Raw genomic sequence first — 15,359 nt, forward strand, 5'->3', positions numbered from 1 at the left:
ATTACATGTTTGATTTTGAGAGGATTAGATTCTATATTAATTATGCATAAAGACAAACGTGGTGGGTTTTGGTACGATCAAATTTCAAGGTCAAAGAAAGAATCGATGCATTATGAGTAACATGCACCTCTGGAGGCGACATGCCATCCTACGATCACACATTATAAATTTGATCATGGAGAAGGAATCACTAGCTAACTACGAATTGAAAAATCGATGGATTAACAGTATATCTCAAAATATTTAATTCATAAGGTCCATGTTATTATTTAAATAATCATTTTACTTAACTAGTTACTGAAACTCCGTACTTTACAATTAGCTGATAATTTCCTTATTTTAGGCTTCAGATGTTGATTTCTTAGGCTTAGGTTATGTTTGGAAGGAAAAAAACTTACCCATTAGCCAAAAGCTGAAGTTTTTTTAGTTACAATAGCTAAACAAAAGATGAAGATTAAATTAAGATATCTGAAAGTTATTAATTGAAAGTTGTTTTTTAAAGAATTATTAATTGAAAGTTGATAATCCATCTTAATAAAATTTGCGATTGCTTAAAAAAAGTAAGATATGTTATTTAATAGAATTTGTCGTTGAAGCATTTATTGTGGCTTTTTTTACATAAAGCACTCTTGCTTATATAATTAAACAACAACCAACAAAGATTGATCCAAATGCTAAGAATCATATTTCACAAGAATATGGGTTTGAATCCCATTAATGATAGTTAAGCAATGTTGCATAACAATTTTTTAACAATAAATTAGTACTTTTCAGATCAAGAATTCATAGAAAATTTTAAAAAAATTAAATACTCACTTTAACAACTTTAATAATATAATAAATTTTGATGTAAAATTCTTAAATTTATATAATATTATAAAATCTATAAATTTAAAATAAATAATTCATCTAAGCAATAATATATTACGATTGATTTTACAAGTATTTATCAAATGACTTGTCGAACTAATAAGTAATGAATATAAAAAGTATCATAAAAAGATGTGTTTATATATATATATATATATATATATATATATATATATATATATATTTTTTTTTTTTTTTGTGCACACAAAAATCTTATTGTTGCTGTTGAGTTCCTTCGTCTAAGTATGTAGCCAAAAATAAATTTGAAATCGATGTTAACGCTTATAGAGAATTTCAAGGTAACTGAAGTTACATTTATTTATGGAGACGGATCTTTTTGAACAAATCTTAAAAAAAGGACTAAAGGCGACTTAGACATGCATATAATGGGATAAAGTTTATTTTCTGATCTCCTATTCGAATATGCATAGATGGGATAAAGTTTATTTTCTGATCTCCTATTCAAAATTTTGATAGGTGTACGTTATCTTTAAATCATATGACCTTTTATTTTAGTATGTACGATAAGTATCCTTCATTATTATAAGTAGGGTGTTAATTACCTTCAATCCAAATTGAGTCAAACTGACTTGAATAATTTAGGTTGGATTATTAATGTATTTGAGTTTGATTTCATAGTAAATACTACTAATATTAAGATTTTAAGTATTAGAGTTATAAGTGTTTGGAATTTTACTTTCAGGAATATTGTTATTTTTTCATCTTTTATCATATTTATTTTTTCTGTCATGTTTGTAATATTAATTGATCATATTTTGTTTACTTGTTTTAACAAAGTTGACTACGACAAATCTGGTTGCAGTAAAACTTATTGTAAAATATTAGTTTGTAGGAAATAATTATGATTCAGACTATTATAGTAAATCTTGCTGAATAATATTTTATTTTAATTTGTATTAGTCTATTTTAGAATATTATATTAACGATATTAAATGAATCAATTTTACTACTTTCAGACATATGATAATATTATATTAATTGTATTGAATATTTGGATGAATCATGATATAAAATAGTAGTTCTAAGAAAAAAAACAAATTTAAATAAGTAACCCGTTGGCCCAAATCAAACCAAATTGTTCACTAATGGGTTGGATTTCAAAGAAATTTTTAAAAATCGAACCGAATCAAACCAATCAAATTTTGATTGGATTGAATCCTAAATATGATCAAAATCGACCTGAACTGACCCGCAAACATCCCTAATTATAAGTGTAAAAGTTCTTACTTGAGATTTTAGACAAAATTAAAATAATTTCATGTTAATTGATCCACATGATTGATGATATTTTAGTCTTTATTTAATTCTTTATTTCTATTTTTTATATTTTAAAAAAATATGTTTTTAGTTCCTTTGTTAAGATTAAAAATAAGATAAAATGTATTTTAAGTCTCTATATTTTTTGTTTAATTTTATTTTTAGTACTCAAATTTTTATATTGTACAATGTAATCCTTGAAGTTATAAAAATCGTGTTTTAAATCTCTCCTCATAACTTGAAGTTAAAATACATGCAGAAAAGTGGAGTAAACCCATTGATTAAAAACACTTTTTTATAAAGTTTGGGGACTAAATTACATAACATAAAAATTTATAAGATTCAATAAAAAAAATATAGAGAATAAAAACATATTTTATATTTTAGACGTATTATTTTTAAGCAATAAAAAAATTAAAATATTATATTAATAATTAATCTTGTAGAAGAATTTAATTGATCAGCAAGTAATCTCTCCTTTTAGTAATTTTTTTTTTCACTTACAATGTTACAATCCGAAATAGTATTCAAGAGATTTGAATTTAGTATCCCTCGCATGTATCATCTTAATGTTGGTGAAATATTTAAAAGTTCAAAACTTGGAATTTTAGTGAAGATTTGGGGGGGGGGGGGGGGGGGGGGGAGGAATTGAATGATTTTGTTAGATGCGTATTAGAATTAAAGAGGAAAACTTGGAGGTTTTAAGTAAAAAAAGTGTAAAACAACTTAATTACTTTAATTTAAAAAAATAATAATAAAATGAGAGTTTGAGGGTTTATTAAGAAAATTAATAAAAAAAATAAAATTGTTTAATTTTAAAATTAGAGAAACTTAATTAATATAAAAAACTCTTAAAGGACCAATATCACACGTAATGCAAACTATAAGAATTAAAAGTGAAATTAATAAAAATATAAAAATAAACTCATTGCTAGCTATTTGAACTTTGCCGTGAACTTCTTCTAAAAAGAAACCTTTGCTGTGTACTTCAAAATTGAAAAGTACTAGTTTAATTATAATATATTAACTTGGCTGTCTTGGTATACTTGGCTAAATGAATAAAAATACATATAAATTAACGTATCAAAGTAAGGGCTGGAGAAAAAACAAGGCATGTCCCGTAGTGAGAAGGAATTCCACCAATCCAAGATTCCCACAAAGCAAATTACATGTTCACAAATCAATTCATGTCCCAAGACCGTCCTATAAATGCATCACTTCCCCTCCTCACTCTAAACGACAAGGGCTTCAAAGCAAATTAAACACACCTTCCATTTTCTTCTTCTAGTAACTCTCTACTCTTTCTCCAATTCCATAATTAATTAGCAACACCTCAGATATTCCACTTCGATCATGGCTTTCACCACCTTGCCTTCAATCAGAAACTCCATTTCATGCCCAACTATGCTTGTTCCTGACATGCCTCATAACAATATTTCTCTTCGAAATAAAGGCTTCATCTACAAAGGGCAACACGGTATTAATCTCCGAGACTTCACCAAGGCAAATGTTGCAAGTCCATCATTACCTGTGATTGCCCCACCAACACCGGAGGAACGGAAAGAAACCACCGCTGACGACCGCCACCACCACCACCACCACGTTGCATGGACTAGTATCCCGCAAGAGAGGTGGGAAGGAGAGTTACAAGTTCAAGGAAAAATTCCATTATGGCTGGTAAGTCTTCATTTTTTTATCGACTTAGTTGTTTCTTGTTAGTAAAAAAATTTTCTCTACCCTTTTCTTCTTCCTTAACTCACACTTGGCCAACCGTAAATCTTTATACTTCATGCTCATGAAATCAAATTATCCCATATTTACCATTGATGTCTTTATGCATAATTTTTAAAGACAATCTTACTGCCGTTATTAAATCAAGTTTTAATAATCCATTTAGTTTTTATTTCTTAAACTTATTTATTTTAGTTCATAAGTGAATTTATTAGTTAGATTTTTTAGTTTTTAAATTTACATTTTAATTCTCAAAGAGTTATTATCGTTAAATATTTTTAACTCCGTTAGTTAAATGATTTTAACGATAGAGACTTTTTGAAAATTAAAATATAAACTTAGATACTAAAACATTTATTTATTAATTATATAGACTAAAATAAATAAATTTAAAAATTATAAGATTAAATAAGTTATTAAACCTTAAATTAATTACTTGAGTTACCATAGAAAGTACAAAAGCAAAGTGAAAAGGAACAAGAAATCTTTTTGTCGCAAAACAAAAGGAATTCTTTTTTCTCCGGGAGCTACTCCGTCCATTATAAATTACAAAAATAATAATAGTAATCAATATAACTATTGATTTGATCCTCCGTGTAGTATAGGTTTGTTGGTCATCGTACACGTATAACGTCAGAGAATGAAAAACCAGTAAGAGTGTATTATAATTACTTGAAACTAAATATATATGATGAATAATAAAGTATGTGTCAAAAATATTTTATATCTTAATTTGTTTTTATCAACTCTGACTATAAACACTCAAACTCGTATAAATAATTAATATATACAACATCAAAGGATCTTTGAATATGTAACCTCATCATTAGTCGTCGGGTATATTCCATGATACCAGATGCATACAACCCCATGTATACGCAAACGTCATCAGGTCGATCATTTTGTTGACTATAAAGTATAAAATAACGGTAGTATATATAACTAGGAAAATTATGTATACAAACCTATTTTTTCCGTTTGTTTGTTTACTTCGACAATGATTTTAGCCGTATACAAATAATAAGTATAGATATGCAAAATGAACAGCATACATGGTGGAAACAAATTTATAATAATTAAAGGAAAATTTTATTTATACAACTAATTATACAATTAAGAGCGAGAAAGAATGAATAAATTAAAATATAATATGGAAAATACTATTTTATTCGAATTCGTACTGCATGAATTTTCTATATTTATCTATATTATAACTAATTATACAATTAAGAGCCTAGTTTTTATTTTTTTATTTAAAAAATTCAATATCTATCCAATAATATTTAAGCAAGTAGATTCGTATTTCTTTCGGGAGAAAAAATTCACACTGTATAGCATCGCTGCTATAATATTATATGATGGTACGAAAATAGAAAAAAAATAATGTATAAATATGAATAATTACATGCAGAAAGGAACGTACCTAAGGAATGGTCCGGGCATGTGGCACATAGAGGACTACAACTTCCGGCACCTCTTCGATGGTTACGCCACGCTGGTGAGGGTCGGTTTCCAGAACGGGCGGTTAGTCGCCGGGCACCGGCAGATTGAGTCGGAGGCGTACCGGGCGGCGAAGAAGAACAAGAAAATATGTTACCGAGAGTTCTCCGAGGTGCCTAAGGCGGCGAATTTCCTGGCCTACGTGGGGGAGCTGGCGAGCCTGTTCTCCGGCGCGTCGTTGACCGACAACGCGAACACCGGCGTGGTGAAGCTCGGTGACGGCAGGGTGGTTTGCCTGACGGAGACTCAGAAAGGGTCCATAGTGATAAACCCTGAGACGCTGGAGACAGTGGGGAAGTTTGAGTACAGTGACTCATTGGGGGGTCTTATTCACTCTGCACACCCCATTGTGACGGATAACGAGTTTTTGACGTTGTTGCCTGATTTGGTGAGAGCAGGGTACCTTGTGGTGAGGATGGAGCCTGGCACCAATGAGAGAAGGGTCATTGGAAGGGTCAACTGTAGGGGTGGTCCTGCACCTGGTTGGGTCCATTCTTTTCCTGTTACTGAACACTATGTTATTGTGCCTGAAATGCCGTTGAGGTATTGTGCTCAGAATTTGCTCAAGGCTGAGCCTACTCCCTTGTACAAGTTTGAGTGGCACCCTGAGTCCAAAGCTTTTATGCATGCCATGTGCAAGACTAGTGGGAAAATTGTAAGTTAATTACTCATCTCTCTCTATCTCTAATTAATATATATGATGATGTATATTGATAGGACAAAACTTTGGTATTGTTCTTCGATCATAATTGAAATTTCATTTATCTTAGTATTCTATATATGTTGAGTTTTAATGCAATTTATTTTGCCGATTGAGAGTGTAACGTACGTACTATAAGTTTTTGCACAAATATATTATTGATATGGTGTTTGTTTGTTTGTTTCACTTATTAAGCTTTATGCTATGGACATTAATATTAATGATGGATGTGTGATTTGGAAAGGTGGCAAGTGTGGAAGTGCCTCTGTTTGTTACTTTCCATTTCATAAATGCGTATGAGGAGCAAGATGAAGATGGGAGGGTGACGGCGATTATTGCCGACTGTTGTGAGCATAATTCCGATACTACCATTCTTGATAGGCTTAGGTTACAGAACCTTCGTTCATTTAATGGTGAAGATGTTCTACCTGATGCTAGGTAATTGATGTTGATATATAAATGTCTTCGTCTTTTCTAAATGATCATATATAAATAAATACGATTGGCTTCTATGTATGAATGAAAATAGTCTAAAATCATGGGGTTTGCTTTATATTGATTGACAGGGTTGGTCGGTTCAGAATACCACTGGATGGAAGTCCATATGGAACACTAGAGGCAGCATTGGAGCCAAATGAACATGGGAGAGGCATGGACATGTGCAGCATAAACCCTAATTATTTAGGGAAGAAATATAGATACGCATATGCTTGTGGAGCACAGCGACCTTGTAATTTTCCCAACACCCTCACCAAGGTTTGATTTAAATTTTAGTTTTTTAAAACTTTCTGTCAGAAATATATTTGGATTCCCACATATATATATTTAGTTGAACGTGCTTTGGTATGGAATATATGTTCAGCTTGATTTTGAATTGAAGAAGGCTAAGAACTGGCATGAAGAAGGTGCTGTGCCCTCAGAACCCTTCTTTGTGGCACGACCAGGAGCAACAGAGGAAGATGATGGTTAGAACTCGATCCTTTAATTCAAGCATTAATTATGCTTTCTTTTTCTTCAATACACTTGACCTACAGCTTCTAACCTGTTTTTTCTCTCATATGCCAGGCGTGGTAATCTCCATTGTCAGTGAGAAAAATGGAGAAGGATATGCGTTGCTGTTAGATGGTTCCACCTTTGAAGAGATTGCTAGGGCCAAATTCCCCTATGGACTTCCATATGGGTTGCATGGATGCTGGGTTCCAAAAGAGTAGCGAACTCTATTCTATCACTCAAGATTGTGTTGTCATATATATGAAATCTGCTTTGAAAAAACGACGCAACACTGCTTGGAAGCACTACACCTATAGAATATACTCTTTTTTTTTTTAATTCTAGTGCAATATATATACTATTATACAACTATACTAAGAATTCAAGCGATAGTGATCCATGATGTATGTATTGTATGTGTACGATAAAGTAGCAACTATGGAATTCGTCGTCTTCCACTCAGCATTTTGTACATCGTACTTCAACATGTATTATATCATTATATCAATGAGTAATCTCATTTTTTTTCTCAGTTCTGTAACAACTAACAACCAATCCTTATTCAAAATAATTTCCTTTCACGTAATCCAAAGGTAAATTCTTAAAAATAACAAATGATGCACCATCATCTGGCCACGTTCCATTGGTCAGAGCATTAACCAGTTAGAAAATATTGTTAAGATATGATGTCAGAAAATTAACGAATATTTTGGACTCGGATAAGGTATCTATCAAAACTTGACGCTCAGATCCGTCATACACCAGTTTGGCATTGACAATAATGAGTTTTTTTAGCCATTTCAAATAAATATTCAGAGTCCGTCACATTTATAGCTACAAAACCAACTCTTCTAACTGACATCACCAGTCAATGGTTACCTTGGTTGTTCTCGTATAAAAACGAATCTTGAAAATTTCTAAAGCGGCATATATATAAGTCTCAGCTTCTTGGTTTACATGCAAAAATTGTAATAATATGTGAGCAAAAAACCAGTTCCTTGACTATCTTATTCATACGTAATAAGACCAATTATATACTAAAGTATAGAAAAATTCAAGATGGTTGCAAAGAAATTTCTCCGGGATCATCGTACCCAACCAGAAGGAATCAAGATTTACTGTTTTATTATTATTGGACTTTGTAGTTTGTCATATAAGACGATACATGATTTAAATATCCTCGGTTTTGAATCAAATAATTTCAAAATGAAATTCCCTTCCCAGAAAGCATTCCTCTGGCCACCCTCAAAAAAAAAAAAAAAAAAGGAAACAGATTAGATAGTAGGTATACATGTGTCAGATCTACAAATTTCTCACCTGAGGCATCCCCAATAATTTTTAGAGCCTATTTTCATTTTGCAAATAGACCGTACATAATGTGATAGGAACTCCCAGGGTCGAAGAATAACCTTGAGTTGTCTGCTGAACAGCTTTTAAACATATAAAAATTACTATTTCTGATCTGTATAAACAGCATCAACATCATCAAGCTCAAGTAGTTTGCTCATAAGTTCCTTGTTCAAGTCCATAGCCTCATCATCTACCTGAAAAATCAAGAATAACGGACTCAGGTTTCTGATATAGAAAAATTATAGATACAGTTCAATATACCACAAAGACATGCTCAAACAGCTGATGGGATGAACAGTCTCATCCTTACAAAGTATGAAGGGGGTTTGAGATTGCATTTAATTGCCTAGAGATTTGTCTATTCACAACAAGAGTTCAAGGATACAAGTAATAAATTCTAAAACTTACACAGAAGAAATAACAACGAAGAGAAGAAAAGTTGGGGTAGGGGAGATGAATGTAAAGAATTCAAAATCTCCTCCTTAGTTTTTACTTCACTGATATTTTTTAATTTTCTTCCCTCTTTCCTAAGAAATTAAAAACGAAGGCCTAGGATAAACATAATGGATATGACTTGTAAAACTTAAGGGTTCCCTAGATTAACAATTATAGAAAATCAATTGGATCTTGAAATATATAATTCTCACAAATAATAGATAAATAGTGCGTACCTTTCTCGATAGTGAGACTTCTCTCCGGTGTACTTTGATTCATTGGAAGAAAAGAAAAACAAGATTTCGCTTCCTTGACTATTTTTTCTGTCTTTCTACGTTCATGATGACTAGAGGTTAGAGAAAACACTTTTCTGTCAGGAAGATGACCTTGTTTCACGTTAGTGGATATTAACCCCTTTTACTACTTCCATCAAGTAGCAGTTACCTTTAGAAACTTATTTTATCTAACCCAATTATAATTTAGTCTTTAATTATTATTTATTTATTTATTATTCCTTACATAAGTCACATACATGTCACATGAGACATTAATTCTAACTTTACCCTTTTGAGGGTAAAGTAACAAATCTCAAACATTGATGAAAAAAATCAACAGTCATGTTACGTGCACATGCTGATGCCTAACAAATCATGCATGTGTTGAAATATCAACAGTTGATTTTCTCATTGATGACTGAGATTACGTACTTTACCTTGGCTTACTTTAAAAGAGTCAAATCCAAATATAATTGGGGAGATTTTGTAACATGTAAATCTGGAAAACAACTGTTAGAAATAATATTTATAGTCTCCAAGAAAGCTTCCCTAAAAAGGAAAAGTTTGTCTGCAAATGGAACATTTTAAAAATGCAATACAGGCAGAAGAACAGAACAGTGAATCAGGAAAAGGCAACTCCCAAACTCATTTAAGAAATTGCATATTGCCACATCACAGATTAAACTTACACATTTCGGATTGTTTGCTTGTCAATATTTGTATTATATGAATCCAAAAGGAGAAGGAAGAAAAGAGAAATGAAAATCCAAGAAATGAAATAGCATATACAGTAGCCAATAGAAATTAGAAACAAACCACAACCAGGGTATTTGGAAGAAGCTCAGAACTATTATCAGGCAGCTTAGATGGTATAAATGAAAAGTTCTCTGAAGAACCTACAATTTTATAATACCTGACAAAATGAAAAAAAAAAATGAATTCTAGAAGGCAAGCTACAATTTTATGCTCTCCTCTCCTTGTTGTAAAGATCTAAATAAACAGAACAGCAAAGATTGTAACTTATTTGAGGCATTATACACCTATCAAAGATGCCAAGTAAGTAGACTAATTTAAGTGTGAGAGAAGAGACTACAAGATCAAGCAACCCTATTACAGAATACAGATCACGCAATGGTGTGAGAAATGCTTACCCAGTATATATAGCAAATCAGGGAAGTGAATCAATTTCACACCAGTGTAAGATTTGATACACTTATATCCAATAACTCCTAAAGAAAGTGATTTTTATAAATGTATCTGTTAAGTTGTAAGTAACTATTTCTAAATGGATTTTGCTTGCCAGAATTGAGAAAATTTGAAGAAACAATAAATATCTATATGAATAGCTGACATTTTATTTTATTTCAAAAACATATTATTTAAATATTAAATGAAAGACCAGCATTTCCTTTATCCCAGGCCAACATCATAATTGTAAGACGAGAATTGCTGCAGATGGCACTCTGAAAATGATCACAGGCAATAGAGAAGTCTTTGTTTTAAATATTAGAAGCTTGGGTTTTAATGCAGATAATCAATTTCCACCATTATCCATACAGCTTGGGTTGGCATTGGGGCGTTCTGTTGTGGATAATGTGTTCCATCCATGGATTTTGAATGGTTGATTGTTGACCCCAATTATCAATCTAAGATTGTACCGCCGACCACTCAAAGTCAGCTACATTATGTAAAGTAATGATTTTATTTAGACTAGCCAATCTATTCTTCTATAATTGGTAAAAGAAAAAGGATTTGATGAGTCAAATGGATGATTTCATTATTCTTTCCCACCACCAAGACTAAGCAAATGCCCCTGACCTATTATCTTGTAGACAGAGCATAGAGACAAGAATACAAAAGGCCATACGCTTTTTCCAATGAAGACCAGAAATTTGATTGTAACTTAGAAACACAATAAAATGAATAGGAGAGCATTACCTTTCTGACCTATCCTCTTCAGTGTCATCTTCATAAGTTGGAGGTTCAATTACATCCTCAGCTCCAGCATCTAAAGCAATGGCAAGCAGCTGATCTTTATCAGCATTAGTGTCTTTAATATTTACTAACCGAACACGTTTAAACTTAAACGTCACAGATCCAGAATCTGCCATCTTTCCTCCATAGTCCCTTATCACTTCTCTAATCTTTGTCACTGAACGATGTACCTTATCAGTTGATACCTCAACTACCATACTAACTCCTCCATAACCATAAACCTGAAGGGTAAATGTAGAAGGATATGAGTTAAAACAATATTCCAGGAACAAAATTTTAAAAATATAATCCACCAAAAGATTGGTAGAGTTGAAGGTATTTAGTACCCAAGGATGGGTCCAAACAAAAAACTCACCCATTCCCACACGGCTGGGCCAAGTTCAACCCCATCTAGGAACCTAGACGGCTTTTTAGTAGCTTTTTAAAAAAATAAAAATAAATAAAAGTAAAGATTTTATTTCATAATATTTTTTAGATATTAAAAGTGAGGATGGGTTATGAACTGATTTTGCCCAAACATCCATTTGGACAAAATTAACAATTGTTGGATCAAGTGGCCTCAGAATAATTAAGAAAGGAGGGTTGAATTAATTATTAATGTATCTTGACTAATTAAAACTTATCTTTCTTAATGCTACTAGATTCAATTAGGCTTTTACTACCAAGTTAAGAAAGTAAATAATAGTAATTGAAACTTAACCAAAAGTAAAAGCAATAATTAAAAGTGCACAGCAGACATTAAAAATGTAGGGAAGAAGAAGACAAACATAAGAATTTTATACTGGTTCGGCAACAATCCGTGCCTACATCCAATCCCCAAGCAACCTGCGATCCTTGAGATTTCTTTCAACCTTGTAAAAACCTTTATAAGCAAAGATCCACAAGGGATGTACCCTCCCTTGTTCTCTTTGAATAACCAAGTGGATGTACCCTCCACTTGAACTGATCCACAAGAGATGTACCCTCTCTTGTTCTCAGTTACAACAACCCAAGTAGATGTACCCTCTACTTGTACTACAAAGGATGTACCCTCTAATGTGTTAAGACAAAAGATTCTCAAGCGGTTAATCCTTTGAATCTTTGTAAAGGAAAGCAAAAGATATCTCACACGGTTAGTCCTTTGAAATCTTTTGTTTAAGGGAAAGGAAAGAATAAAAAAGAATTCTCAGACTGAATCCTTTTGAATTCTCTTGAAAAGGGAGAAGGGAGACACAAAAGAATTCAGGCGGTTAGTCCTTTGTTCTTTTGGAAAAGGGAGAAAAGAGACACAAAAAGAATTCAAACGATTAGTCCTTGTCAAATTTTTTTTGGCAAAAGGAGAAGAGAATGAAAAGATATAACACACTTTTGTTTTCTGCAGAAGAACAAGGTTTAGAAAATAGAAAACTTAGAAGGCTTTTTGGCAAAGGAAGAAAAAGAAAGATGAGTTGTAAAGGTTTCAAGATTTCTCAAAAGTTGTTCAAGAAGTTCTAAAAAATTGTTAAAATGCAAGTCAAGGTCTTGCTTTTATAAACTCTTCATGTCTGGTCAAGAAAACCATTGGAAGAGTTATAACCTTGAGAAAATCTTGAGAAAACCATTGGAAGAGTTACATCTCTTGACTTTTTATTCAAAACTTATCATTGGTAATCGATTACCATAACCATGTAATCGATTACACAAAGTATTTTATGAAAAGATGTGACTCTTCATAATTGAATTTGAATTTCAACGTTCAGATACACTGGTAATCGATTACCAATATATTATAATCGATTACACCATTTAGAAATCATTTGGAACGTTGCAAATTCAGTTAAAACTTTTTGAAATCAAATTCTATCATTGGTAATCGATTACCAGAGAGTAAATACTCTGGTAACTTAAAAAAATTTGAGAAAACTTTTCTTATAAAACAAAACTGTGCTATGTTTGGTTTTTGAAAAATCTTTTTCAATACTTCCCTTGTGAAGTCTTGACTTGTTGCTTCTTAGTTTCTTCTCTTGAATCTTGATTCTTCTTGATGTCTTTTCTTTAATCTTGATCTTGAACTTGTTGACTCAATCTTGACATCATTCTTTTGGACTTTTTGTCATCATCAAAACTACTTGAATCATACTTGATTCATCATCATGAAGCTTGCTTCTACAACAATTTGCTTCTGCCCAAACAGATATTTGAGATGTTAAGGAACCCCAATTAATTATGGCAATGGAAACTGAATGTTATTTATTTTTAATATCCAATTATCCAAAATGGATTTGGTTTCTTTCCTTTACCTTAAGAGCATGACAGTGCCATCTTACAAAAGAGAACAAACAAACTACTTCTGTGTAAGATTAGTGAACTACTTGTAAAGATGTGTATCTACACAAGAATATTTATGCTTCTCTCTCAAAACAATGACAGTCATGTTCTTCAGAAAAAGGAGATGATCCAAATATGCCCACTGCCCAGGACGAAGTTCTACAGTGCAAGCACCATCTTGAAATTCTATCCAAACATGCTCCTAATGGTTAAACAACAGTAAAGTCCTTGAGCAAACAACATAATGCTTAAGAAATATATATTACTCATTTGGTTACAACTTACAAGGTGAGATGCATACTATACCACCTAGCCCCAAAACTGGACCCAAAAATACCTGTCCCATACCTATCTGTTTCCCCAAAAATACCTCTACCAACCTTGTAGGCTTTCTCGATATAAGCCTCTTGTCCTTTCTCATTAGCTCTCTTGATATTGCGGTCAACAATATCTTTAGGGAGATCAAGCTCCTTGGCTTTCCCAAGTACAGCAGCCAAAACTGAATTGGATGTTACATTTGGACCACCTCTCTTTACACTGTCATTCAACATAATCAATAACGATAAATAAGACAGTAACAAACTCCTCTAGTTTGAACCAATATGAATTACAGAATGGATTGGGGTCAAATTCAGGAAAATCAGGCATCAGTGCCACTTGCAGTAAAGTAAAGAAAAACCAAAAAAAAAAGATAAGGGATTATCTGGTTAACTATTTCACATCATTAATTCCTGAGAATTGGAGGGTCAATTTGCTGAAATAACTTGGTAGCATAATAAAAGTGACGTAACAGATGAAGGACTTACGCAGACACGACTTCCTTTCCGATCCTTGAGTATAGTTTTGTTTTCTTTGCATCTTGGGCTCCCTGTAGTAAATAGAAGTTTTGAGAGAAATAGGAATGATAATAATTGGAAAATGCTATGCACCAAACAGCAACCCAACAACACTAGAGTAGCAATGGTATGTCCTTTAAATAAATGAAGCCGGGAGGAAGAGAAAATGAGTGGCACAGGAATTTGATCAAACAGGTAGCATGCATAAACCTTTCTCCCGGCAATTTTGATGGAACGGCGACCCATACAAACAGGAGTGGAAGGCCATATCCTTCTCACTTGGGAGTTATCCCTATTTGCATCGAACCATAAGCTTTTGCGGCGAACGAAGTTGGAGGGGGAAAGTGAAAGCCGAGCTGTCAAAGCCTGAAGCTGAAGCACTGCTCTCATCGTCGTTTTATTCCTCATTCAACCCACACGCATGCAGGGTGACGCCACGTAACTTCAACTCTTCAACATAAGTATTTCTCTTTTCAACACTATGTATATTTATTTTTACCTTTTAAGAATAAGCTAAATTAATTTCACAAAAATTTCAAAATAAATTCAAGTTTTTAAATATTGTTATTGGATAGGTGTTAGTTCCTTTTTTCTGTTATAAATTCAAGGCTTACTCTCTTGTTTATTAAATATCATGAATGTATGAGTATATTTAAATTTAGGTAAATTTTAAAAATATAAATTAAGAAAATGTTTGATATAAATTAGTTTTAAAAAATATCCATAATTGATTAGGGTTTAATTCAAATATATACAAATAAAAATATTTGACCTTATAGGAAATATTCATGTAATTAATTAAATATAATCTAAAATCATAATTTAAAAGATCAAAAGTTTTTTTTTGACAAACATAAAATATCAAAAGTTAGGAATAGTATATATATATATATATATATATATATATATATATATAATTCTCTAAGAATAATAGGTTAATAAGAGTGGATTAAAATTAATAAGTATTAGTAACATCTTTTTTATTAAATGCTTTTACAGCATTCTTTTTTTTAATAAGTAAAATTCTATGTTGCCCAATTACTAAAGAGTAGGCTTGATTTATTCGGTGAGATTCACTCATGATTTATTAAATAAAAAATGCTTAAAATAGTA

The 15,359-nt window shown here is 31.9% G+C and overlaps 2 protein-coding genes across 4 annotated transcripts; one reads left to right on the plus strand and one right to left on the minus strand.

The window, feature by feature from the left end:
• The first annotated feature begins 3,371 nt into the window (after window positions 1-3,371).
• On the plus strand, window positions 3,372-7,589 carry LOC114409123 (carotenoid cleavage dioxygenase 8 homolog B, chloroplastic-like). The gene is made up of 6 exons (XM_028372444.1): window positions 3,372-3,825; window positions 5,291-6,034; window positions 6,324-6,517; window positions 6,646-6,835; window positions 6,942-7,044; window positions 7,145-7,589. Exons 1-6 carry the CDS (start codon window positions 3,502-3,504, stop codon window positions 7,288-7,290), a joined length of 1,701 nt encoding a protein of 566 aa, XP_028228245.1. The 5' UTR covers window positions 3,372-3,501; the 3' UTR covers window positions 7,291-7,589.
• Window positions 7,590-8,172: 583 nt separating this feature from the next.
• Window positions 8,173-14,690, minus strand: LOC114409124 (probable transcriptional regulatory protein At2g25830). 3 transcript variants are annotated; one of them, XR_003665992.1, is made up of 6 exons: window positions 14,457-14,690; window positions 14,217-14,278; window positions 13,791-13,947; window positions 11,068-11,345; window positions 9,091-10,042; window positions 8,173-8,613 (listed from the first exon to the last, which is right to left on the minus strand). XR_003665992.1 is itself a non-coding variant. In XM_028372446.1 (5 exons), exons 1-5 carry the CDS (start codon window positions 14,652-14,654, stop codon window positions 8,610-8,612), a joined length of 699 nt encoding a protein of 232 aa, XP_028228247.1. In that variant the 5' UTR covers window positions 14,655-14,690; the 3' UTR covers window positions 8,173-8,609. The 3 variants fall into 3 exon arrangements, 2 of the variants coding, with proteins under 2 accessions (XP_028228247.1, XP_028228246.1); XM_028372446.1 differs by lacking the exon at window positions 9,091-10,042; XM_028372445.1 differs by having other exon boundaries at window positions 8,173-10,042.
• Between the last annotated feature and the right edge of the window lie 669 nt (window positions 14,691-15,359).

The sequence above is a fragment of the Glycine soja genome, chromosome 4, assembly GCF_004193775.1.
Source record: "Glycine soja cultivar W05 chromosome 4, ASM419377v2, whole genome shotgun sequence".
NCBI classification, from domain to species: Eukaryota; Viridiplantae; Streptophyta; class Magnoliopsida; order Fabales; family Fabaceae; genus Glycine; species Glycine soja.